The sequence below is a fragment of the Podarcis filfolensis genome (assembly GCF_964270895.1).
Source record: "Podarcis filfolensis genome assembly, chromosome: 2".
NCBI lineage: Eukaryota > Metazoa > Chordata > Lepidosauria > Squamata > Lacertidae > Podarcis > Podarcis filfolensis.
In genome coordinates, this window is record NC_139605.1 from 3,852,159 (window position 1) to 3,875,686 (window position 23,528).

At 46.4% G+C, this 23,528-nt stretch overlaps 1 protein-coding gene and 1 long non-coding RNA gene across 5 annotated transcripts in view; one reads left to right on the forward strand and one right to left on the reverse strand.

Moving 5' to 3' along the window:
• LOC310756414 (alpha-2-macroglobulin-like) overlaps window positions 1-23,528 on the reverse strand; it is a 55,750-nt gene that overhangs the window by 29,467 nt on the left and 2,755 nt on the right. For 2 of the 4 annotated variants that reach the window (XR_014544858.1, XM_083600370.1), the window contains exons 3-16: window positions 20,083-20,260; window positions 18,847-18,899; window positions 16,926-16,946; window positions 15,001-15,169; window positions 13,613-13,697; window positions 12,380-12,530; window positions 11,577-11,691; window positions 8,424-8,533; window positions 6,926-7,087; window positions 6,084-6,305; window positions 5,051-5,120; window positions 3,736-3,878; window positions 2,663-2,812; window positions 1,179-1,352 (exon numbers count right to left, since the gene is read on the reverse strand). Coding sequence is in view for 3 of the 4 variants with exons in the window: in XM_083600370.1 (XP_083456496.1) it covers window positions 1,179-1,352; window positions 2,663-2,812; window positions 3,736-3,878; window positions 5,051-5,120; window positions 6,084-6,305; window positions 6,926-7,087; window positions 8,424-8,533; window positions 11,577-11,691; window positions 12,380-12,530; window positions 13,613-13,697; window positions 15,001-15,169; window positions 16,926-16,946; window positions 18,847-18,899; window positions 20,083-20,260 (1,803 nt within the window). In the remaining variant the exon portion in view is untranslated. Of the gene's footprint in view, window positions 1-1,178; window positions 1,353-2,662; window positions 2,813-3,735; window positions 3,879-5,050; window positions 5,121-6,083; window positions 6,306-6,925; window positions 7,088-8,423; window positions 8,534-11,576; window positions 11,692-12,379; window positions 12,531-13,612; window positions 13,698-15,000; window positions 15,170-16,925; window positions 16,947-18,829; window positions 18,900-20,082; window positions 20,261-20,848; window positions 20,864-23,528 lie in introns of those variants that run through there. The other 2 variants (XM_083600371.1, XM_083600372.1) reach the window with 2 other exon arrangements.
• LOC310757480 lies at window positions 18,915-22,411 on the forward strand. Its single transcript, XR_014545251.1, has 2 exons — window positions 18,915-19,491; window positions 22,229-22,411. It is a non-coding gene; the product is annotated as an uncharacterized lncRNA (long non-coding RNA).

Consider the following 23,528-nt stretch of genomic DNA (forward strand, 5'->3'; position numbering starts at 1 on the left):
CAATGTGAGAACAATGGACTAAAAGCATTGGCCCGACCCAGCAGGCTCTTCTTATGTGCTTACACTAGGTTATATAATCTCTCTGCAGGAAATGTAAAGAGACTGAAGGTACATTCTTTCACCTTTGGTGGACGTGCCCAAAGATCAAGGCTTTCTGGGAAATGATTTATAATGAAATGAAAAAGGTATTTAAGTATACATTTCTGAAGAAACCGGAGGCCTTTCTCTTGGGCATAGTCGGCCATTTGGTGCCAAAGAAGGACAGAACTTTCTTTATGTATGCTACAACAGCAGCAAGAATACTTATAGCAAAGCACTGGAAGACTCAAGATCTACCCACTCTGGAAGAATGGCAGATGAAGCTGATTGAATGTATGGGACTGGCAGAAATGACTGGCAGAATCCGCGACCAGGGAGAAGAGTCGGCAGAAGAAGATTGGAAGAAATTCAAGGAATATTTACAGAAACATTGCAAAATTAATGAATTTTGAAAGATGTTGGATTGAATTTATGGGGTCTCTAGCTGTTATGATAAAAAGAACTGGGATTAATATTGTTTAAATCATAAGATTTTTTTTAAAAAGTTGATTGGGAAAAAAAGGTGTTAGGTAAAAGGAATATTAAGAGATTAGGATTTGCTGGATTAATAATTCGAAATAGAAAACAAGAAGGGGAGGTATGAGGAAGTCAAAGAAACATGTTTTTGAAAAATTGATATCGAAATTGATTTGTTTTTAATATTTTTCTTTTTCTTTTTCTTTTTGTGTTTGTATAAAATTGAAAAAATTGAATAAATATATATTTTAAAAAAATACATAATCTCTCTGCAGAGCACAATAGCTTTTGGTGGAAAACGAACTGCAGGGGAATGGAAACATTGCTGCGTGCGACGTATGCGGGATGGAATGCAACACCGTGCTTCCTTACAGCCCTAGATTTTGGGTGGCTGAGCTGCCACTGTCACGCGGTGGGTCCCTACAATGTGCCCTCCTCTTCCTGGCAGACATTTCACTCCCTGACAAATCACAGAATCATAGAATTGCAGAGTTGGAGTGGACCACAAGGATCACCTAGCCCAAACTCCTGCAATGAAGGACTCTCTCGCCCACATGGGGCACATACCCAGGACCCTGAGATTAAGGGTCTCATGCCAATGCAGCGGGTCCTTTGGCACTCACCTTGAGAATGTCATAGGCATCACCTTCACTCCGCTGAAAAGATTCATATCTGTAGCTGATGCCTCCCACAACAATATTTTTCCTAACCGTGCAGCGACCAAGGTACGGGTCAAGCAGGTGGTGGTGCCTGTAGACGTAACCTCGGAGGTTCTTCACAGGGAGCAGATCATAAACCTGACCACAAAAGTAGCCACAATTAAGCATGTCCTAAAATGCCCCTGCTATTTTTTATTTTTTCTATATATTTTTACAAAGTAATAATCATAAATAAGTAAGAATAAAAATGTGCACCTCGCCACGGAGACCATTCCATTGTTACTATCCAACCACCCACAATTTCAACACCTCTTGTGATGGTTTGACCCCTTTCCGTTTTAACAGTACAAATTCTACAAACGCCTTCCATGTCTCCTCTAAATCACCTCTTCTCTAAAATGTCCCTGCATGGCCACTGCAGAACAGCTCTGACCACCAGAAAGTTATTCCCAATATTTAGTTGGAATCTCTTTCCTTGTAATTTGAAGCCACTGACTCGGGTCCCACCCTCTGGCACAGCAGAAAACAAGCTTGCCCTGTCTTCAGCCTTGAAGGTAGCCATCAGATCACCTCTCAGCCTTCTCTTTCCCCAGGCTAAACATACTCAACTGTGCCTCACGAGACTTGGTTTCCAGGACACAGTTAGGACAGAAAGGAATGGGTCCATTCAACACTTTGCCAAACCGTTTCAAAAGTGGATACAGATGTTCTATGCATCCCCGGTCCTCAGTTTATCAGTCCGGCATATAACTGGAATGAAACTTAGTTTTTAAAATTGTTGTATGCACCCCAGTCTCTGAAAAACGAGAGACTCCAGAGGTTCTAGTGGTTATCCAGAGTCTGGCTTCCTTGAGAAAGGAAGTGTTTTGGAGATATATGGCCTTGCCCCTGCGATTGAGGGGGCCAGGGCCATACAACGTCAGTGTTAAGATAATCCGTTCCACCTTAAGAGGAACAGGCTGTTGTGTGTCACATGTCTGTTTACTTTCCAGCACAGCTTGCTGGGAACTTCCGTTTGTGTATAGCTTTTGCTTATGCTGTTTGCTTGGACACGAAGGGGAGCAGACATGTTTTTCCTTTTGTCCTGATGCTGAATAAAATGCCTGTAAATATGTTTTACACAGCCTCTGATCTGCCCTTCTGTTGCGAAGAGTTCTTATCTCTGCTGAGTTGCGTGCCCAGCTTCTGAAGCTTCTGAAGCTCTGGGTCGCAGATTCATGCTGCACCAAGGACCGGAGATGGCCCGGCTGCCGGCCAGTGGGCTGGAGCCAGCTGCGGGCCTGCCAATTGCCCCCGTTCCCTTGGATGCATCCCAACAGTCAGCATACCGGACATACATGCCACCTGGCTTGTGTACATGACATCAGCACACCCCACGGCACGGAAGCACAAAAGTGGCTCCAGCAATGTTACACCTGAAGGCAGCTTCAAAAGCAGATTTGACTCACAGTCTTAGGGGACATCTCAGCTTCAGGCTTCAAGAGAAAGACACTCTTATCAACAGCATGGACAGCACAAAGGGAGCCTTTGGAGGCAGCAAGATGGAGGTGAGTTTTGCTGGTAGGGAGGCCTTCAGCATCAGAGAACCACAGATTCACCTGGAGGCATAAAGGGCATTTGAAAAAATTGTGAAAACAGGTTATTTATTGGGACGGAGTGATTTTTGAAGCTGTTGTTAAAGTTGCAAAACAGCAAAGCACGGGACGGAGCAATGGATAATTTCTGAAACAACAAGGGGATATCAACCCTGCCCAAGGCATGGTGGAGAACAGCAACAACTGGGAAAAGGCAGGCATAACATTTTACAAGGACAGGAAGAAACACCACAGAATAATTGCCACACACAGGAAGAACAAAGATATAGTTGGGATGCCTCACTTGTAGATCTATAAATCATTTAATGTGTCACCACAAATGGAAGTTATTAATATTCCAGTTGATGGATAAGGGATTATTATTTTGACCGGAATGTAATTGAAATTAATAAGATTTTGGAACGCATAAGTAAAGAAAATCATCAAACCATCAAATCTTGCACGCAGGGGGCCACCTAAATTATATAATTTGGTATATGAATGATTGGCTGGGGAAACCCAGCCAGATGGGCAGGGTACAAATAATAAACTAATTATTATTATTATTATTATTATTATTATTATTATTACTATTACTATTACTATTACTATTATTGCTTTTAGTAATTGTATTGCAATTTGGTATTGTTATAATGAGGCTATTATTGGATTGTAATTGAAAAAATTAATAAAAATTATTATAGAAAGGGCATTTGAAGAGTTCATTCTATTACATGACAGCAGATAATCCCTTCTGGGATTTGTTTTCTCAGCTTGGGTTGCCCTCCTCAGCTGCCAACAAGTTAATATTCTGCTGGTCCAGCTGGAAAAAATGGTGCTCTATGGACTACCAAGTGAGAACTTTGGCAAAGGTTTATGCCGGAGAGGGAACAGAGAGCCTCATGGCCATGTCTGCCCTGGGCCTCAGAGAGTCCCCACAACCTTACCTTGTTTGCGAAGCAGTTCTCCACGGTGAAATCTGCTGAATGGACCACTAGTTCTCCACTGGGCAAAATCGTGTAGAGAAGCAAACGGGCCAATGGAGCAGTGTCCATGTCAACAGAGAGGTCCAGAGAAAACACCCCTTTGGCTGGTAGATAACGAAATGTTAGTGTAAGTCTAAAAATAGACTTGAAATGATCCTTGCATAGTTTTGCCCCTAACAACAAATCTGCCCCTAGCAACAAGCTTTCTGCTAGCAACAGGTCTTCCCCAGCAACAGGGTTTCCTTAGCAACAGACTTCTTTATTAGACAGGCTCTGAAGGAGGAGGTGTGGTTGCTACTCTGCTCAGATGGCTGCAGAGCAGGGAGGAGGAATGATTCTCTGTACAGTGGTACCTCGGGTTAAGTACTTAATTCATTCCGGAGGTCCGTACTTAACCTGAAACTGTTCTTAACCTGAAGACCACTTTAGCTAATGGGGCCTCCTGCTGCTGCCGCGCCGCCGGAGCACGATTTCTGTTCTCATCCTGAAGCAAAATTCTTAACCTGAAGCACTATTTCTGGGTTAGCGGAGTCAATAACCTGAAGCGTATGTAACCCGGGGTACCACTTTTACATAGTTTTACTTTATTTTCCTTAGGCCAGCAGTTGTATAAGTTGTAATGTTAATTCTTCCATCGATACTTAAAGCAGAACTGGAATGTGTTTATTCCCACAGGGGAGCTGAACTGAGGAAGTATATTCTGGGAGACTTTCTGAGTGACATTGCTGACTGAAAAGGGAACCCCAAATGATTGGCATAGCGCGCTGACACAAAATTCCCAAGGAGGAAGAGAGGGAGGAAGAGAACGATTACAATTCATGAGTGTAAAATTATATTGTCTGTGAGTATAAAATTGAGGAAACTCTGAAACATGTCATGCAAGAACCGCAAGAGCACATGGAAGCATATGTGGTGGCACTGTACTAAGGTGTGGGTTTACATCATGGGTAGGCAAACTAAGGCCCAGGGGCCGCATCCGGCCCAATCACCTTCTAAATCTGGCCCGTGGATGGTCCAGGAATCAGCGTGCTTTTACATGAGTAGAATGTGTCCTTTTATTTAAATTGCATCTCTGGGTTATTTGTGGGGCATAGGAATTCGTTCATTATTTTTTTCCAAAATATAGTCCGGCCCCCCACAAGATCTGAGGGACAATGGAGTGGCCCCCTGCTGAAAAATTTTGCTGACCCCTGGTTTACGTTATCACCTGGGTTTATAAAAAATTGGAAAGGTCACCAAGAATGAAGGGAGGAAATGGGAATGGAGTGCCACTTACCGGTACCTTCTCTGTGCTCCACAGGCAGAACATGGGTCCCTGATCGCACAATGACCCCCTTAGCCATCACCTGCATGGAAGGCGGAAAATGCCTGATAAAAGCATAAGAACACAACAGCCTGCTAGGTCAGGCCAATGGTCCATCTAGTTCAGCATCCTAATCTCACTGTGGCCACCCATTTGCCTATAAGCTGGATGAGGATGGAGGAGGCAAAATATATGGTTACACTGATATGCCAGCAGTTCTTACACACAGGGAGTGTTTTGGCTTCCAGAAACAATCTCTCTCCTGGTAGTACAACATGAATTGCCATTACGCTTGAGCCTATCTTTGCAATTAGAAATCAAACATAGTTTGGCAGCTGAAAATGGATTTGAATGAGCACTATTCAAAGTCCTTTCCTTAAAAAAAACAAGAAACAGTCAGTTCACAAAGGCCTGTCAGAATAAAACAGCTGGCAGACGGACGACAAGGGAGCCAGTCTAACTTCTCTATGAAGAGTAGTAATCATAATAATAATAATAACTGTCAGGTGCGGGTGGTGGTTGCTCGTGAGTAACCAGGCAGGACTCTGACCTGTCTTTTACAGGTTTTATTGTGCAAACTATTTACAATGCAGAACCACAAAGTTCATGTCCGTCTTAGTCACTTGCAGAATCCGGGAGTGGCCCCTTCTGGCTTCTCCCCCGGCACAAGAACTTCGGTACCCCAAGCCTCCGCCACCCTTCTTTGTGTTTCACCCCTCTGCGCAAGCTGGGCGACGGAAGGGGCCTGCATCCCTCCTGCCCAGCCTGGCTAGGTGAGGCGCTGGGACTCTCAGCAGCATCCTCAAGCCCTTTCCTTGCTTGGCTGGCCCAAGCAAGAGTGGTTTCCCCAGCCACTCTGGGTGACTTCCAACAGAATATTAAAAATACGATAAAACATCAAACATTAAAAACTTCCCTAAATAGGGTTCCAAAGTTTGGGAGCAGCCACTGAGAAGGCCCACTCCCAAGTCCCTACCAAAGAAAGGCCACTTCTGTCCAGGCTTACCAAATAGTAAAAGACCATCTCCTCCTCTTTTACGACAGCTGAATTCAGAATATAATGGACCCGGAGCGCCTGAGTCTGACCACAGCTTAAGGTCCCAGGAACACGCTCAATGTGGAGGTAGCTTTGGCTTGGTGAGTAAAAACGCCCCGCTGAATGAGATGCGCCCTGGTGTTGGGGACTGATCCAGCCTTGTTCACACGCAGAGTTCGATTTATAAGTTGCCTGGCAAACAGAAAGAAAGAGGAAAATGGCAGGTGCTCAGGGACTGGAGGAAATAAATCCTTGTTGTTCCTGTATTAGGGAATCATTGGTGCCTTGGGGACTATGAGATCAACTTTGTGATATTACACCAGTTCGAGATTCATCTCAGACCTATTTGCATGCCCAGCAACCAACACACACCTTTAGGAGACAATAAGAGTCAGATGTATCAACCCAACAGCCATTTCTGCTATCACATACACAGTCCCAGCCCTTGGGGGTCTTTTTCTAGTCCCAATACATTTCCTGGATTCAGAAATGGAAATGAAATTAACGGGAAATGACAAACCCAGAAAAGGTGATGAAGGAGAAAGAGAAAAGAAAAAAGTAGGAGCCACAGGAAACTGAATCTCAAAGCATTTTTTAAAATTTCAACCGATCCAATTGATATTGGAGAGGTTGGGCGGCCATCTGTCATGGATGCTTTAGCTGAGATTCCTGCATTGCAGGGGGTTGGACTAGATGACCCCTGCAGGTCCCTTTCCAACTTTAAGACTCTTACGATTCTATGATATTCCCGTGTTTTGTGCTTGCAAAGAATAAATTGCCTTATTTAGTTCTCAATCCCCTTGAACACTCACCTGGATCCTGAGTTCAGGAGCTGTGAAGTTATCAGTGTCTATGGAAAACTGGGCTCGTCCCTGGTCATCAGTTACGTAGTTGGTGCTGGTTCCAGTTAGATGTACCCTAATCTGAATTGTTTGATTGGCAATTGGCACTTGCGCAGCATCCAAAAGCTTCACCTAGCAGGGCAAAAACAATACATATAGCAGTTTGGTCTGATGATGATGATGAAGAAGATGATGTTGATGATTACAGTGGGACCTCTGGTTGCGAACAGGATCTGTTCCAGAGCCCCATTCGCAACATGAGCAGAACGCAACCCGCGTCTGCACGTGCATGGGTTGCGATTCTCCGCTTCCACGCATGCGCATGATGTCATTTTGAGCGCCTGCGCATGCGCTAACAGCAAAACCCGGGAGTAACCCTTTCCAGTACTTCCGGGTCGCTATGGGGCGCAACCTGAAAAGACATAACCTGAACCGAATGTAAGAAGAGGTAAGGTAAAGGTAAAGGGACCGCTGACCATTAGGTCCAGTCGTGACCGACTCTGGGATTGCGGCGCTCATCTCGCTTTATTGGCCGAGGGAGCCAGAGTATGGCTTCTGGGTCATGTGGCCAGCATGACTAAGCCGCTTCTGGCGAACCAGAGGAGTGCATGGAAACGCCGTTTACCTTCCCGCTGAAGCGGTATCTATTTATCTACTTGCACTTTGACGTGCTTTCAAACTGCTAGGTTAGCAGGAGCCAGGACCGAGCAACGGGAGCTCACCTCGTCGCAGGGATTTGAACCGCCAACCTTCTGATTGGCAAGTCCTAGGCTCTGTGGTTTAACCCACAGTGCCACCCGCGTCCCAAGAAGAGGTATGACTGTATAAAATTTTATTTATACCCCGCCCTCCCTGGCCAGGGCCGGGCTCAGAGCAGCTAACACCAAATATGAATTTCAATAAAACATAACAGAAAAAAACACAACAACAAACAAACAGTTAATTAAAATACGGCTTAAAATACAGCTTAAAATGCAGCCTCATTTTAGCAGTAGCCCATATGAATTGGGAGGGAGATGAGTGGCGAAGCTAGCTGTTCCGGCGCCCAGAGTGGTGTGCACCTGGGGGCGGGGCTAGCTGCCCATGTGGGCGAGGTGAACGTCCCGGGGGCAGGGTGAGCATCCCAGGGGGGTGGCACAGTGATGTCACCCCCCTCAGGAATGACACCCGGGGGGGCACACCCACCGCACCCACCTTACTCCGCCTCTGAGGGAGATGACTGTCTGTAGGGGGCGTTCTATAAGTTCAGGTGGGTGAGGATGGAGAAGGTTGAGGACACACAAATTGCATCAGGATTCCAGAGGTGGCACCTCAGAGGTCGGAACTGGAGATGAGGGGTGGGGGGTGAATTGCTAACCACCCTGGCCCATCCATCCTCCTGTTCCAGTGCGTACAGGGAACATTTGTCTTTAAAACAAACATTCAGCTGTGGGGTCATGCGCAGTGGGGATCTCCCAGCCTGCCTTACCTGCCCAGTAAAGGGGATCCCAGGCTTGTAGTAAGAGTCCACATTCTCAAAGGTGATTGTGCTGAGAGTCGTAATGATCATGGTGGAAGCCGTGCCTGTCAATTCCACCCCTGCCAAATAGTCAAAGAGAGGTAGGTACATATAAGCACACATGGTGGGACTGCTCAAAGGTGGCTGAATTGTGGAATAAGGCATTTGCTGAGATCTCTTTGGTAAAAAGCAAACAAACTGTTACTCTATCTTTCCACCTGGCAATTTTGAACCTATATGGAAACAGAATGGGATTTGAAAAGTAAATAACTTATTTCTCATCTCTTAAGAGCAGCTCAGGGCTGTGTTGCCAAATCCTAGACTATCCTTAATCTTAATATTTGGGATTGCTGGTGTTCAAGGGTTTCACAAATTGCCCATCTTGAAAAAGTACCCAAAGGGCAGAGCTTGAATCAATAATTTCTTTCCGAATTTCTTTTCGATATGTGGCATGATTTTCTTATGCAAATATTCTTATACAAATATTGAGGCACATGGTTGGTGCCGTTTGCATATGCAAATGTCTGGTCTATATGGAACCTTTATTCTCAATAAAGATGGAACTCACAGGTGGAGAATACTTTTATTTTTATAAATCTTTATTATTGTAAAGGGTATCCGTATAGGAGATAAAACTTTGTTATCCTTTTTGGAGATGTGCTGTATCTTTGCATTTCACCCTTCTAGGCTGTGACGCTTCATGGTTTGCGTTACCAATTCTTAGTTTTCTTTCTTTTTGTTATGTTTGCACTCATTTTGTTAACAAATCAATAAAAAAGTAAAAGGGGGGGGGGAAAGGAAGGTGGGTAAGCGAGGGAATGTTCTGTCCCTCCTGTCTGCCCTCACAAGCTCCATTGCTGGCTTCTGCTTTGCTTAAAATGCTGCCCTTCTTTTGTCAGGCTAGACAATTCCTCCCTTTTGGCCAGTAGCATTGTCTACCCATAGTGGCAGGAGCCTGATCCTTTCAATGGGAGAGGCCAGGGACCATAATAAGCCCCTGGACCTTGGTCCTTCCTTGGTTCACACATACCTGTGCCTAAAAGTACATGAAAGAGCACCTTTCCCAATATCAACCATCTCGGGCCCTACTTATGAGCAGAAGAGTTAGGCCGAACGCTGAGGGTGTCTGTTTTTTGGTGACTTGTGACAGGGTCCACTCTGTGGTGGCTCCCTGATGATGAAATGCCTTCCTAGGGAGGTGTATCAGTCTCCTTCATTAGTAACTTATAGGCAGTGCTTTTTTTCTTTAAAAAATGTTTAGGGGTACTCTCATTTTCGCTGCTCCCCCTCGCCCCCTTCCTGCCCCCAACCCCTGGACGAGGGACTCGAGGCGGCAGCGATGGCACTGAGAGGACGGGAAGGCCCCCGGCAACGGCAGGGTTGCTTGAGCAAAGAGGGGCAAGAACTCGCCTCCTGGCTCTAGCCTGGCAAGAGGAAGAGGAGGAGGAGCAGTAGTAGCGTCGCCTCCACCACTGTCATGGTCACGTGGGGTTGCTATGAGGAATTATGAAAAAATGAAGCAAGCCATTGTGTCAGCCATTGTTTTGACTGGGTTTGAGTCATGTGACATGATTTCTGATCAATCCAAGCCTCTGCCTCTCTGCCCCGTTTTCTCTATGCCTGACAGTCACATACACCAGGCATCCTGAGTACATAAAGATAGGAGGTATCTTTGATGTAGCTTTTGTTAATCTTAGGGCCAGGAAACAGAGTTCACATGCAGGTGATAAAAATGCCTGTCTTTCCTGTTTTCTGCCTGTTTATGACCTCTGGGGTTTGCTAAATGCATTCCTCCTTGGTTCCTGTTTTATTTAGCCTAAACATGTATGCATGCTCAAGTAGTTCTCTGTAGTTAAGAAGCTTCCTCTGATCTGTTTTTTTAAATGATTTGGTATTTTTATTTTCTTATTATTATTATAAATTTTATTAGTATTTTCCACACAACAACACAAAACAATATCAAAAAATAACAATACACAAAACACAAAAACTGACATTCAAAAAAAAAAATTCCATATCTTACAAATTAATAATATAAACACTAAAAAGAAAAACAAACATTGACTTTCACCAATCCCACAGCACCTCCTTTACCTCTCATTGTGTCTTCCTGTTTTCCTTTTCAGCTTCCTCTGATCTGACTTTGTTCCCACATGGGGATTTTTTGAAATGCTCAGAGGAAAGCTGATTGGTTATTACAAATGCTGTGTTAAAGTTCTTTTGTTAATAAAAACGGCCTGGGCCAGGGAGTGGCTATCGCACTTGCTCCCAGAGTCTTGCTGGTCAAGCCTCGTGTCTATTAAATTAATCAGGGTCCAGTCCTTCCTTTGCCTTCAGAACCCATACACCATGGCCGCCCCAGACTCCCCTGCCTGGGCACCAGCAGGGAGAATGACAGAGCTCCAGTCTGCCCTGCTACTGCGAAGATAGCTGGCATGTCGATTGGTCCATCGGTCAGTCAGGGCAACCCAAAATGTTTAGGGGTACGCGTCCCCCTGCATCCCCCCAGAAAAAAGCACTACTTATAGGAGACATTGCAAGACCAACCCTGTTTTTCCTAAGCATTTGTCGGCTGAAAAACCTGCCCCTGAAACTGTTAGGTTTTCAGAGCGGGTGTGAAATGTACTCGGAATTGAGACTGGATTTCATGCTCTTTATTCAGCTCATAGTGGTGAGGAGGAATGGAAGTTCCCCCAGAATGTCTGCTTTATATACATTGTTTACACAATGGGCCCCACGTGATTGGCTAATTCCGGGGTTCACCTGTAGGCCAATCAGGTTGCGGATTCACTTCCACCTGGAGCTGGATTGGATGGCTCCTGTGGACCAATCAGACTGCTCGATTCTGGACCCTATTGTTCTAGGACCAATCAGACTGCTGCATTCTGAATCCTATTGTTCTAGGACCAATCAGATTGCTACATTCTGAATCCTATTGTTCAAGGGCCAATCAGACTGCTGCCTTTTGGATCCTATTCAACTCAGTACATAACAGGGTGATTGCTTTTAGGAGTTTTGAAACGTTTCCAGAAGGTTTTTCTTAGCTGAATGGTTTTAAAACTGACATGCTGGACTCCTTTGGAGGACTGGCGGGAGAGGAATTTAATAAATAAAATAAAATACCTGTGCCTTCCTCTACGATCTTGCCTTCCACCTTGAGGTTCATCTCATATCCCTCCCGCTTCAGATGAAAAATCTTGGTTTTCACCACCTGAGAGAGGCAGCCATGCCCATTTGCCTGCACCGGAAGACAGAGAGTTGTAGCAGCTACCAATGAGAATTGCGTCATTACACAAAACAAGGTGTTTGAGGTCAAGACAGTCAGGTTCACACAATAGCCACTGATCTAGGCACACTCATTCATTTATATCTGTCCGTTTATACAAGGCGAGCAATATTTCAAGAGGAAAAATCTGGACATTTGTTGAGCTTTCCTTGGGCGATCGCCAAAAAAGTTGATGATCACTCGCTCTCCCCCCAGTTATCCGCCATCACCAAGCAGCCCACAGCAGATCGAAAGCCAGAGCCAGAGCTGCCCGTGCACGGAAAATTTTAAAAAAATTGACACCCCCCAAAACTAGGACATTTGCTTCTTCTTTTTTTAAATCCCCCCCAGATGGGTGTGTAGGCCCCCCAGATACTTTCTGGACAAAGGGATCAAATGTTCTTCAGGTTTTTGAAGAGACTTCAGAGAGGGACAACAGACACCAACAAAATGAGCAAATATATATTCCTGTAGCCATATCCAGCAATTCAATCATTTTGGTTCGTCTGGGGGGATGGTGCCATTCCGGGGTTTCTCCCAGAGCCTTGGGACTCCCCTTGAGTAAATCAGGATGAATGCCCAGTTGTAACAGGTCACCCAGGAAGGCCAACTCCCCAAAAGTATTTTAAACTTCACTTTCAGCGTCTGCTTTGGGTCTCACCTCTCCACTGAACTCTTCACATATTCCTTCCAACGCTTCTCTGTGACAGCCCCCTCCGGAACTGGAATAAGCGTGCCAGCCTCTGTGTTCATTATATTTCCGGCAAACACGGACCTTCACCTGCCCAGTGACAGGCTTCCCGTACGTGTACCTGTAGTCAGGAAACAGCCACAGCATCGCTTGAAAGATGACATCAATATACAGTGGTACCTTGGAAGTCAAACGGAATCTGTTCTGGAAGTCCATTTGACTTCCAAAATGTCTGGAAACCAAGTTTCTCTTATGGTGGCAAAGGTGCCCACCTGAGAGGTTCCGGAATGGAGTTCAAGGGAGTTCTGGGTGAAATAAGCCCGGCATAAGCGGCCCAGCATTGTGAGGAATTCAATGCAACTATGGCAACCAAAAAAACGAAGATCATGGCCACTGGGCCCATCACCTCCTGGCAAATAGAAGGGGAAGAAATGGAGGCAGTGAGAGATTTTACTTTCTTGGGCTCCATGATCACTGCAGATGGTGACAGCAGTCATGAAATTAAAAGACGACTGCTCCTTGGGAGAAAGGCGATGGCAAACCTAGACAGCATCTTAAAAAGCAGAGACATCACCTTGCCAACAAAGGCCCGTATAGTTAAAGCCATGGTTTTCCCAGTAGTGATGTATGGAAGTGAGAGCTGGACCATAAAGAAGGCTGATCGCCGAAGAATTGATGCTTTTGAATTATGGTGCTGGAGGAGACTCTTGAGAGTCCCATGGACTGCAAGAAGATCAAAAGTATCCATTCTTAAGGAAATCAGCCCTGAGTGCTCACTGGAAGGACAGATCCTGAAGCTGAGGCTCCAATACTTTGGCCACCTCATGAGAAGAGAAGACTCCCTGGAAAAGACCCTGATGTTGGGAAAGATGGAGGGCACAAGGAGAAGGGGACGACAGAGGACGCGATGGTTGGACAGTGTCCTCGAAGCTACAAACATGAGTCTGCCCAAGCTGCGGGAGGCAGTGGAAGACAGGAGTGCCTGGCGTGCTCTGGCCCATGGGGTCACGAAGAGTCGGACATGACTAAACAACTAAACAACAACAACAACATGGCAATCATTCCATTGGAGCTAGGGTGGTGCGGCCAAGGCTGGTGAAGGGGATTGGAGGAGAGGTTAGCTGGTGCTAGCAACATCACCCAAGTTCTCAATTCACGTGGTCCCACATCTCTGGGAGAGAAGCCCTGGCTGCTCTCACTTACAGGCCACAGACAGTCACTTCGAGTTCCTCAGCCACAAATGTTATCTCCTTGGGTGCCTTCACCAAAACTTCGAACCTGGGCAGCACTGTAAGAAGGAAAGGAACACGGGGATGAAAGACAACATAATCAGCCTGAGCACAGAAAGGAGGCAAATGCGTGCAGCATTAACACCCCACAACAGATTTTGTTTTCCCATTAGGTTTCCAGGGAAGCCCCTAAATCAGATGTGCCATCTTCTCAAGATTGGGGGGCCCACTGCGACATTCTGACATCAAGCAGGCGATGTCAGAAGGAGCCGGGGGCAGAGCCAAACACCCTCTGAACACTGAGGGAGTTCACCCCCCTCAAAAAAACCCACACATTTTTTGGGGGGGGACAAACAAAAGTGCCTCAGTCCCTAGGAGTTGGCGCATATGCCCCAAACTAAGTTTTGGATCCAGCACAGAGCAAGACCTGTTCCTGTCTCCAGGATCCGCCCTACTCACACAGGCAACTCTCCCATACCCAGCCACCATGCAAACCAGGAAGTGACCTTTCCAGACAACAGAACAACTCTTCTTATTTTTGTGTCTGCGATCTCCTGGCTGTTAGGCAGATGAATGTGCATGCATACTCCTTCCATTTCCCTCTGTGCAGCCCTGGGCACTGGCAACTCACGCTACGCCACTGTTTGCGGGGCATGGGGGGGCAGGGCGGAAGAAAGCCCTGGTGCACTTGCTTCCAGTAGCAGGACCAGTTCGCTGAACCTGGCCATAGGGCCAGATATTTTGGGAAGCTGTTCACTATGCATTTGCACGCCTCTTGAGCTATCTAAGAACCCAATTTTGCATGATCCTTTTGCAGGCTTCTGTCTATGTTTCAATCCAACTGGGCGCAATGCAGGCCAAATCTTTCCAAAGATTTCTTCCACTGGCTTCAAAACTGCACTGATCTGTCAGTTTCTATCAGAATTCCTGAGCGGCGCTGCCAGTGTGCAAGAAAATACCCCCTTCCACATGCTGTCCTTGACACCACGTTCCCCAGACCAAGCGGTTCCTCTCTGAAATATACTCAGAGTCGCAAAGTGATTTCATGCTCTTTATTCAGCTCATAGTGGTGAGGAGGAATGAATGAATGTCCCCTCAAAGTATCTGCTTTATATACATTATTTACACAATGGGCTGCACATGATTGGCTAATTCCGGAATTCTACTGTAAGCCAATCAGGTTGTGGATTCACTTCTATCTGGAGCATGATTGGGTGGTTCCTGCCAACCAATCATACTGCTGTATTGTTCTAGGACCAATCAGACTGCTGCCTTTTGGATCCTATTGTTCTAGGACCAATCAGACTGCTGCAGTTTGGATCCTATTCAACTCAGTACATAACACTCTCCTTCCTTCCTCACCGTATTCCTTCACCTCAAAGAGACGTTCCGCCTTGTTCCCGGAGGCTTTTTGCACCACCACTTTGTAGGTGCCTTGCGGGGGCTCAGAGGAAAGGGGGAAAGAGAGCTGGACCAGGCCCATTGTCTGCTCCACGTTGGTCCACTGCAACAAGCGGTTCCTCTTGGGGTCCTGGGAGCCACAAGAGAAGAGGGGGGTCACGGAAGAAGCCGTTTGTCAGGGAATGGTCTGAAGCAGAGTATGGGGGAATGCATTCGCAGGCAGATCAGCTTTCCTCAGAAGAGGAGCTGGAGTGGGAAGATTCACACACCCCTTGTTTCCAGCGGGCTCAGAAGCAGGGAGAAATACAGAGCAGCTTCGGCAGGAGTTACCTAGCTACAAGATAACGACCAGAGAAACAGAAGGGAGGGGACAGAGCAGAGACGTCATTAGGGAGTGTGGAGGACCCTCCTGTTAGGATTTTTATCTATCCGAGCTGCTCCAGCGAGTGGTACTATGATTGTATACATCATGTGAGTGTCTGAGAGAGCATGAGAAAGAAAGTCTGTATTATCTCTTCCTTCTGAGTACTGTTGGAAGTTTAGTTTCACTTCTGTGTGTGTTGCAGTTTTGTACTGGTGTTCAGAGAGCACAGACATACTGATGGAGTCACTGTATATAGACTGTAAATAAAGTAGTTTAGAATTACAATTGAGTCTTTCTTCTGCTATGATATGCCAGAAGACTGGCATGCTCTTTTCAGGAGAGGAGGGTCACCTATCACTGGTCTCTCTGTACTGAAGGAGATTTATAGCCAGAGAGGACCACTGGAGAGACGACCCGAAGACTTGGGAAGTTGGCAGCCATGCCCAGGTGTTTTTCCAACACCTCCCTCCCCACAAACTAGGAGATCCAAACATATTAGAGAACAAAGGATGCAGAGAGGAGGATGACCTGTGGCTCCTGCAAAGGCTTCCTGGGCTATCAGTATCTAGATGGATGTTTAAACACTCTTAAGGAGGTGGGGGCATTGCTAACCAAGGATGGCAACAGACTGAGGTCTATTTGAGGAACCACGAAAACTAGTTAATTCCCCAGGAGAGGGGAAAGTGGGCAGGAAAAGATGCTCTTCTAATGTCTTCTAAGCAGTTTGCAAGTACAAAATCAATTTTAAAAGTATACAATCAATTCCAAAAGCCACACATAATTTAAAATACACGCTAAAACAGTTCCTTCAAAAGCACTAACAATATCCATCATGGTTACACCCCAGGGATTATAGTTCCATGTTTTAGTCTCATAAATGTGTTATGGGGTGTTAATGCATCCGCAGGAAACAGTAGCAGGAGACCCTTTCAGGTGGTTCGCAAACGGAACCACCTTCGCTTTCAGAGTCTGGTAAGGACCCCAAGATCTCCTGCAATGATTTTGCAAAGTCGCTCAGATTCGGAAAGAGGTAGACTCCACCGTGGGAACAGGGCCTGGGCAGGAGAATGCTAGAGTCCTGTCTAGCCATGTTGCGTGAGTTCAGTTCCAATCTGTGACCTCCAAGGATGTGGACAAGCTGCTTGGATGAGTGAAATATTTTTTTTAAAAAAATGAGGAGGAGGAGGAGGAGGAGGAGGCACAGGAGAAGGTCCTAGCCATTTCCCTCATGGGCCAAATAGTCTTTTCAGCCACACTTAATGGTCCCTCCAAAACTGCTGCCTGGGTTTTTCTTTTGAAGAACCCCACAAAGGGATTGCAGGAAGGGATGAACTTAGGCGCGTAACACTTGTTAAGGATGGCAAAATTAAAACCCTCAGGAGATCTGAGCGGCTTATGGGGAAGCTATGGAATGAAGCAGCCTCTGGATATTAGGAAAGGTGGTCTAAGTGGGGCAATGTAACAGCCACTCTGGTGTGATGATGAGAGGTGGTGGAGCAGAAGCGGGGAATTAGACACTTACCTGGATGTAAACCAAAGGAAACTGTGGAGTAAAAAAAAGAGGGGGGGTTCAGAGACAGCAATGAATGGTGTTACCCCTCCCAGCACCACACAAACCTGCCCCCACCTTGATTTGTTTGTTTCTAATATCTCTAAGATGGGACGCGGGTGGCGCTGTGGGTAAAACCTCAGCGCCTAGGACTTGCCGATCGCATGGTCGGCGGTTTGAATCCCCGTGGCGGGGTGAGCTCCCGTCTTTCGGTCCCAGCTCCTGCCCACCTAGCAGTTCGAAAGCACCCCTAAGTGCAAGTAGATAAATAGGTACCGCTTTATAGCGGGAAGGTAAACGGCGTCTCCGTGTGCTGCGCTGGTGCCGGCTCCCCAGAGCAGCTTCGTCACGCTGACCACGTGACCCGGAAGTGTCTTCGGACAGCGCTGGCTCCCAGCCTCTTAAGTGAGATGGGCGCACAACCCTAGAGTCGGACACGACTGGCCCGTATGGGCAAGGGTACCTTTATCTTTAATATCTCTAAGCTCCTTCACCATAATGGTCCCAGTTAATAATGCAGGATACCCAGCTGAAGCCTAGTTTATGCACGAAGGGGTTAATGTCATAGAGTAAACTGTCCTGCCAGGCCTAGGTAAGTCATTCCACTTCACTTTGGGAGGAAGTCTTTCTGTCCTATTGTTTCCTTCAGTCTACCATGTGAATCCCGGCCTGTAAAAAGGTCTGAGCTGGTTGCTCCAAGCGCACACTGAATGACTTTTTTTAAAAAACAAAGCCATCCTTGTGTTCCTATACAAATAATTTAGGAATTTTCATCACTTTGGAACTAGCCTGTAATAATAACAATAATTTTATTATTTGTACCCCACCCATCTGACTGGGTTGCCCCAGCCACTCTGGGCGGCTTCCAACATATATAAAAACACAATAAAACATTGCACGTTAAAAGGTAAGTCCTACTGTCTATGTTTTCTGAAAGCTGTATGGAAAAACACATGAACCAGACCTTTGAAGAGTTTGTAAGTAAACCATTTCTAAATGACCAAAAGCGTTGTCTTTTTCTACACTAGGGGAAGTGGAAAACTTTGGAAGGAACTTAGAAGGGCATATTTAAAGCTCTAGCAGCTTATATTTCCACGCCTTGAATTGTGTTGTGATTTTAAATCTCTGCAGGGGTTCCCTCATCAAAGAGTACTTGCTCCTAACCTGGATCTTATCATAAAGGAATTCTCCTGCTTGTACTCATTTTCCCTTGCCAATCAACAAATAAAACAACTCATCAATAAAAATAGCATGGTGGTTACAAGAAACAAAGGCCACAGCTCAAAGCATATACATTCCCATCAGGTGGGCAAGTCCAGTAGAGAAGGTCTTGCTCTCCCCAACTGGGGAAGAGTAAAATGCCCCCCTGGGGTATGTCAAGCAATCTCTACCCTCCAGCCCTGATGCTGCCAGGCCTGGTTCTGGCAAGAACCCTACAGAAGGGGTTCGTGTGAGATGGGTGGAGAGGAAAGATGGAAATAAGCCCAAGCATCCTTGCATTACGAAAGTCCTTCCTCTGCAAACATGCAATGTTCCATAACAGCAGCCACCTCATCCCAACCTTTGGATTCAGTTCTTGGGGATGTAATATACTTCTCCAAACCTTGAAGTTCCTCATAAGCTGCTAGTCGCCACCCCTTCCTGCGCATGCATGTTGCTGTTTCGAGCTTTATGAAGATCAGGACTTGCAGCTTGAACATCAGAAACAGAGAGGTGGATACGGGGGGGTGCCATGTTTGTTTGTTTGTTTGTTTGTTTGTTTGTTTGTTTGTTTGTTTGTTTGTTTAACTAACTGAAGGGCAAAGTGTCCCATCCCTCTTTGTAGGCCCAAAAGTGTGCATGGATCGAAAGAGGTTCCAGAGACCAGCATGGCGCACGTGATGACGAAACTCACCGTCTCGTTCAAGGGTCGGAAATCTTCGTCCACAGACATGATGCGGAACCGAACTGTGAAAGGAAGAAGGAGGGGAAGGATTTCCATGTGACTCTGCTACTCTGTGTGTCACAGCTCAGGAGCAGAGCACATGGAGATGGTACTCGGTTCAAACCCCCCAAATCTCTGGTCAAAAGAGGAATGTTTGGCAGCTGATGCCCTGGCAAGTGTGGGATGTATCATCGCTGAAGCAGTCAAACACAACATTTCCTGTTGCCTAGAGTGGACACACAGGGGAATGTTGCTTCAGACAGGGAGGACTTCCTGTCATACCTGCTCTGGAGCATCCTCCCCCTGTGTGTGAACAAGTAGATGGGTGTGACCCTACCAGACCCTATAAAAGGGCCAGCCACGCAGCCATCTTTGGCTTTTTGGCTCTTTTGCCATCTTCCTCTCTGTTGGCTCTTTTGCCATCTTCCTCTCTTTGGCTCTTTTGCCATCTTCCTCTCTGCTGGCTCTTAGCCAGCAGCACACGGCTCATCCTTACAAAGGATGGAAGCCACGAGGTAGAAAGTCTGAGGCCTAGCTCAGAGACTTCTTTTCTCTACAAATGTAACTGTAACCACAAGATAAAGCCTGCCTTCAGATTACTGCTGTGAACTGAATGTAAGTACAGTCATGCCTCAGGTTACAGAAACTTCAGGTTGCGCGTTTTCGGGTTTCGCACCATGCCGAACCCGGAAGTACCGGAACGGGTTTCTTCCGGGTTTCAGCGCTCAAGCATGCGCAGAAACACTAAATTGCACTTTGCGCATGTGCAGAAGTGCTGAATTGTGACCCGCGCGTGCACAGCCGCGGTGCTGCGGGTTGCGAACGCCGCGGGTTGCGAATGTGCCTCCCACACTAATCACGTTCGCAACCCGAGTGTCCACTGTAAACCTTACTCTTACTTTTAAAGAAGACTGCCGGGTTATTATTATTTTAAGAGGGGAAACTTACCAGGAGCAATTCAGACTGGATTGCTTAACTAATGAATCCATCAACTTGCTTCCAACAATCTGCAAGGGAATGTGCTTTGCTGCTTGCTCACTAGCGTGAGTCAGGATGGGTAATATTTAATCAATATATCCTCTCCTACTTTCTTCAACATTCCCACAGCAAGAAGGGTCCGCTAAATAAAAAGTATTTGGAAAAGGGAAGCGTGATCTGTAGGGGATTCTCCCACTGTCACTGCTGCCGCTGCAGCCTCTCACTTACCTTCCTGTCCTGGCTTGTAGATGGGCTTGTCTGTCTGGACGAAGACCAGGCTCTCCGGGTTCCTGACCAGCACCTGTTTCTGTTCGCGGGATATAAACAGCGTCATCTCCACCTCCACCGCCACCTCCACGGTGAGGGTGGCCTCAGAAGCACCGGAAGAGTTACTCAATCTGGGGACCTTGAAGAAGAGGGAGAAGGGGGAAGGCAGCAGCATTAGAGAAGAAAAGTCACTCGATCCAGGCAGTGGCGTAGCGTGGGTTGTCAGCACCCGGGGCAAGGCAAGTAATTTGCGCCCCCTAACCCGTGGATTTGCGCCCCCTAACCCATGGATGTGCCCTAACCCCAGATGTTGCGCCCGGTGTGGCCGGCCCCCCCTGCACCCCCCACGCTACGCCACTGGATCCAGGGACAGTCCACATACATATTGGCCTATTCCGACCTCTTTTTACTGAATGGTGACACAGACCACTCAGAATGTACGAAGATTCTTCACAACTGTGAGCAGGGCAGTGGGGTAGGGCAGGGGTCAGCAAACTTTTTCAGCAGGGGGTCGGTCCACTGTCCCTCAGACCTTGTGGGGGGCCGGACTTTATTTTGAAAAATAATAATGAACAAGTTCCTATGCCCCACAAATAACCCAGAGATGCATTTTAAACAAAAGCACACATTCTACTCATGTAAAAACATGCTGATTCCCAGACCGTCCGTGGGCCGGATTTAGAAGGCGAATGGGCCAGATCCGGCCCCCGGGCCTTAGTTTGCCTACCCATGGGTAACAGTAACATTGTTCACGCTCTTGCTCAGGCTGCACAGAAAAAGCATATTGGTTCCTGAAATTCATTCTGATTGTACAGATAAAATATAACGGATAGAATTCTACAGGATGTGTTGCTCGTGTGTGAAGTCAGCCACGATCCAAGGATCCCCATGTTGGTGCGTGAGCTCATGGGTTTTCTTTTCTTTCTGCAGCAGAGTTCCTTTTACAGAAAAATTTTCCTGCATCTTTTACTTAGTGGAATTCCCATTACAGGAATACAGGAATACAGTCATACCTCAGGTTAAAGACGCTTCGGGTTGCGCGATTTCAGGTTGTGCACTGCACCGAACCCAGAAGTACCGGAACTGGTTACTTCCAGGTTTTGGGGCTTGCGCCTGCACAGAAGCACTAAATCGTGCTTTGCACATGCGCAGAAGCGCCAAATCGCGGGTTGCGAACGCTGCGGGTTGCAAACATGCTTCCCGCACGGATCACATTCGCAACCCGAGCGTCCACCGTACACACCATTTGGTTCTGTTTCACAGAGCCTTTATTATTTACAAAACTTTACACCGGTCAAAAACAAATAAAACAACATGATCCTTTTCTCTTTTACCCATCCGGCCAGAGACCTAATGCTGACTCATTCACATACCCATTTACACTGACCCAGACTTAGTTGATCACATGCCCTAGTAAGGACACCTGTTGCTGGGGAAATTTTCTGTTGCCTAGTAAGGACACCTGTTGCTGGGGAAATTTTCTGTTGCCTAGCAACTTGTTCAAGACCATTTTCAAGTTTCTTCTAGAACATTCCGACACCCCAGGCATGCACCTCCAGGTGGTGGAGATGTCAGGCGCCATTGTGGCATCCAGGCATCTTCATTTGGTCGTGAAGGGCCAACAGCCTAGCTAACTTCCAACACCGGCCCAACTCCAATGGGAGTTGCAGTCCAAAGGCTGGTGGAAATCTGCTAAATTCCTATGCCCCACAAATAACCCAGAGATGCGTTTTAAATAAAAGGACGCATTCTACTCATGTAAAAACACGCTGATTCCTGGAGCGTCCATGGGCCGGATTTAGAAGGCGATTGGGCCAGATCCGGTCCCCGGGCCTCAGTTTGCCTACCCATGGCATAGATCAATGGGTTAGTGCACCCAGCTGTCAACCAGAAGGTTGGTTGTTCGAGCCCACCTTGGGGCGGCTGTGGGCGGGAGAAGAAGACTGCAGCATCGATTTACCGCAGGGGGTTGAGGGAGGTCACAGTTCAGAGATAGATGAACGAAAGAGTTGGGAAGTATTAGAAGAAGGGGGAGAGGAGACAGAGCCAGAGGCAGAGCTGACACGTTGTCACTGGAGAGTATTTCTGACCCTCCCCCTTCTTCCAGAACGCAGCATTCATTAAGAGCGCAGGAACAACAGAATCAGAGACATTTGGCCACATGCGGCCACCGTAAAGGGAGATGCTGTTGCTCAGAAGGAGGAGCCCAGTTGGAGCAATGCCATTGTCAGGGCTTGTTGCATTCTTTTGTCTCTCGCTATTATGAATGAATAAACTCATTTTAAAAGTCTATGCATTTGTTTTCTTTGGCAAGTCTTGTCCTACAATGCCTCTGGGTTGTTGTTTTTTTACAAATGTCAAATTTATTCATGTATGCCACAACAGCGGCAAGAGTCTTGATAGCACAAGGATGGAAGAATGAGGAAACCCTGACAAAGGAACAATGGCAAGAGAAATTGATGAACTATGCAGAACTGGCGAAGTTGACATCCAAATTGCGAGACAAGGACAACTGTGACTTTAAAGAAGAATGGGAACTTTATGCAAAGTATTTAAAAAGACAACAAAACAAATTTGACTCCTTGGCAGGTTTTGAATAAACATACACAAATTTATTGATTGACAACATGGTAGATAGGTAATATAAGGACTGATATAATTTTATAATATGCAGAGAATAACATGTGCTGAGAAATCAGAGAGAGGAGCTGAGGGAAGTCTTGGGGGAGAGGGAGGGTTTGATGGGGAGTGGGGAAAAAGGGGGGAAATAATGAATATGATATGTTTTGATATATTGTTATGTTGAAATTGTTAATAATACATAGATAGATGATAGATAGATAGATAGATAGATAGATAGATAGATAGATAGATGATAGATAGATAGAGATAGATAGATAGATGATAGATGATAGATGATAGATGATAGATGATAGATGATAGATAGATAGATATATAGATATGAGACTCTGCCTTGTTTTCTCTGCTCTTGCTGCAGCTGAGGGAGGAATAGCTTTCCTGAAGCCTTGACACCCAGCTGGTTTGGGACTGAATTCAGGGAGGGATAGGTAATCCTTGGGTTGACCAAGAGCAGGGCAACCAGGTTGGAGGGCTTCGGATCAAAGGCCACAGGTGGGGGATGGGCATGGTCCTCCTTAGGATGGAGTCCAAAATCCTGGAGAGCTGCTGCCAAGTCAGTTCCACGCTGGACAGGCCCGTGTTCTGACTTGGAATAAGACAGCTTCCTACGAGACCACAACAATCCTGCTTTTCCTTGGAAAAATGCCCAGACATCTTGATCAGTAACAGAAAACAAAATGGTTGCGCGTCGAGGTTCCCAAGCCACCCCTAAATAAATTCACACTTCACACCATAATTTTTGTTTAAGGTTTTTGGCATAATTTTGG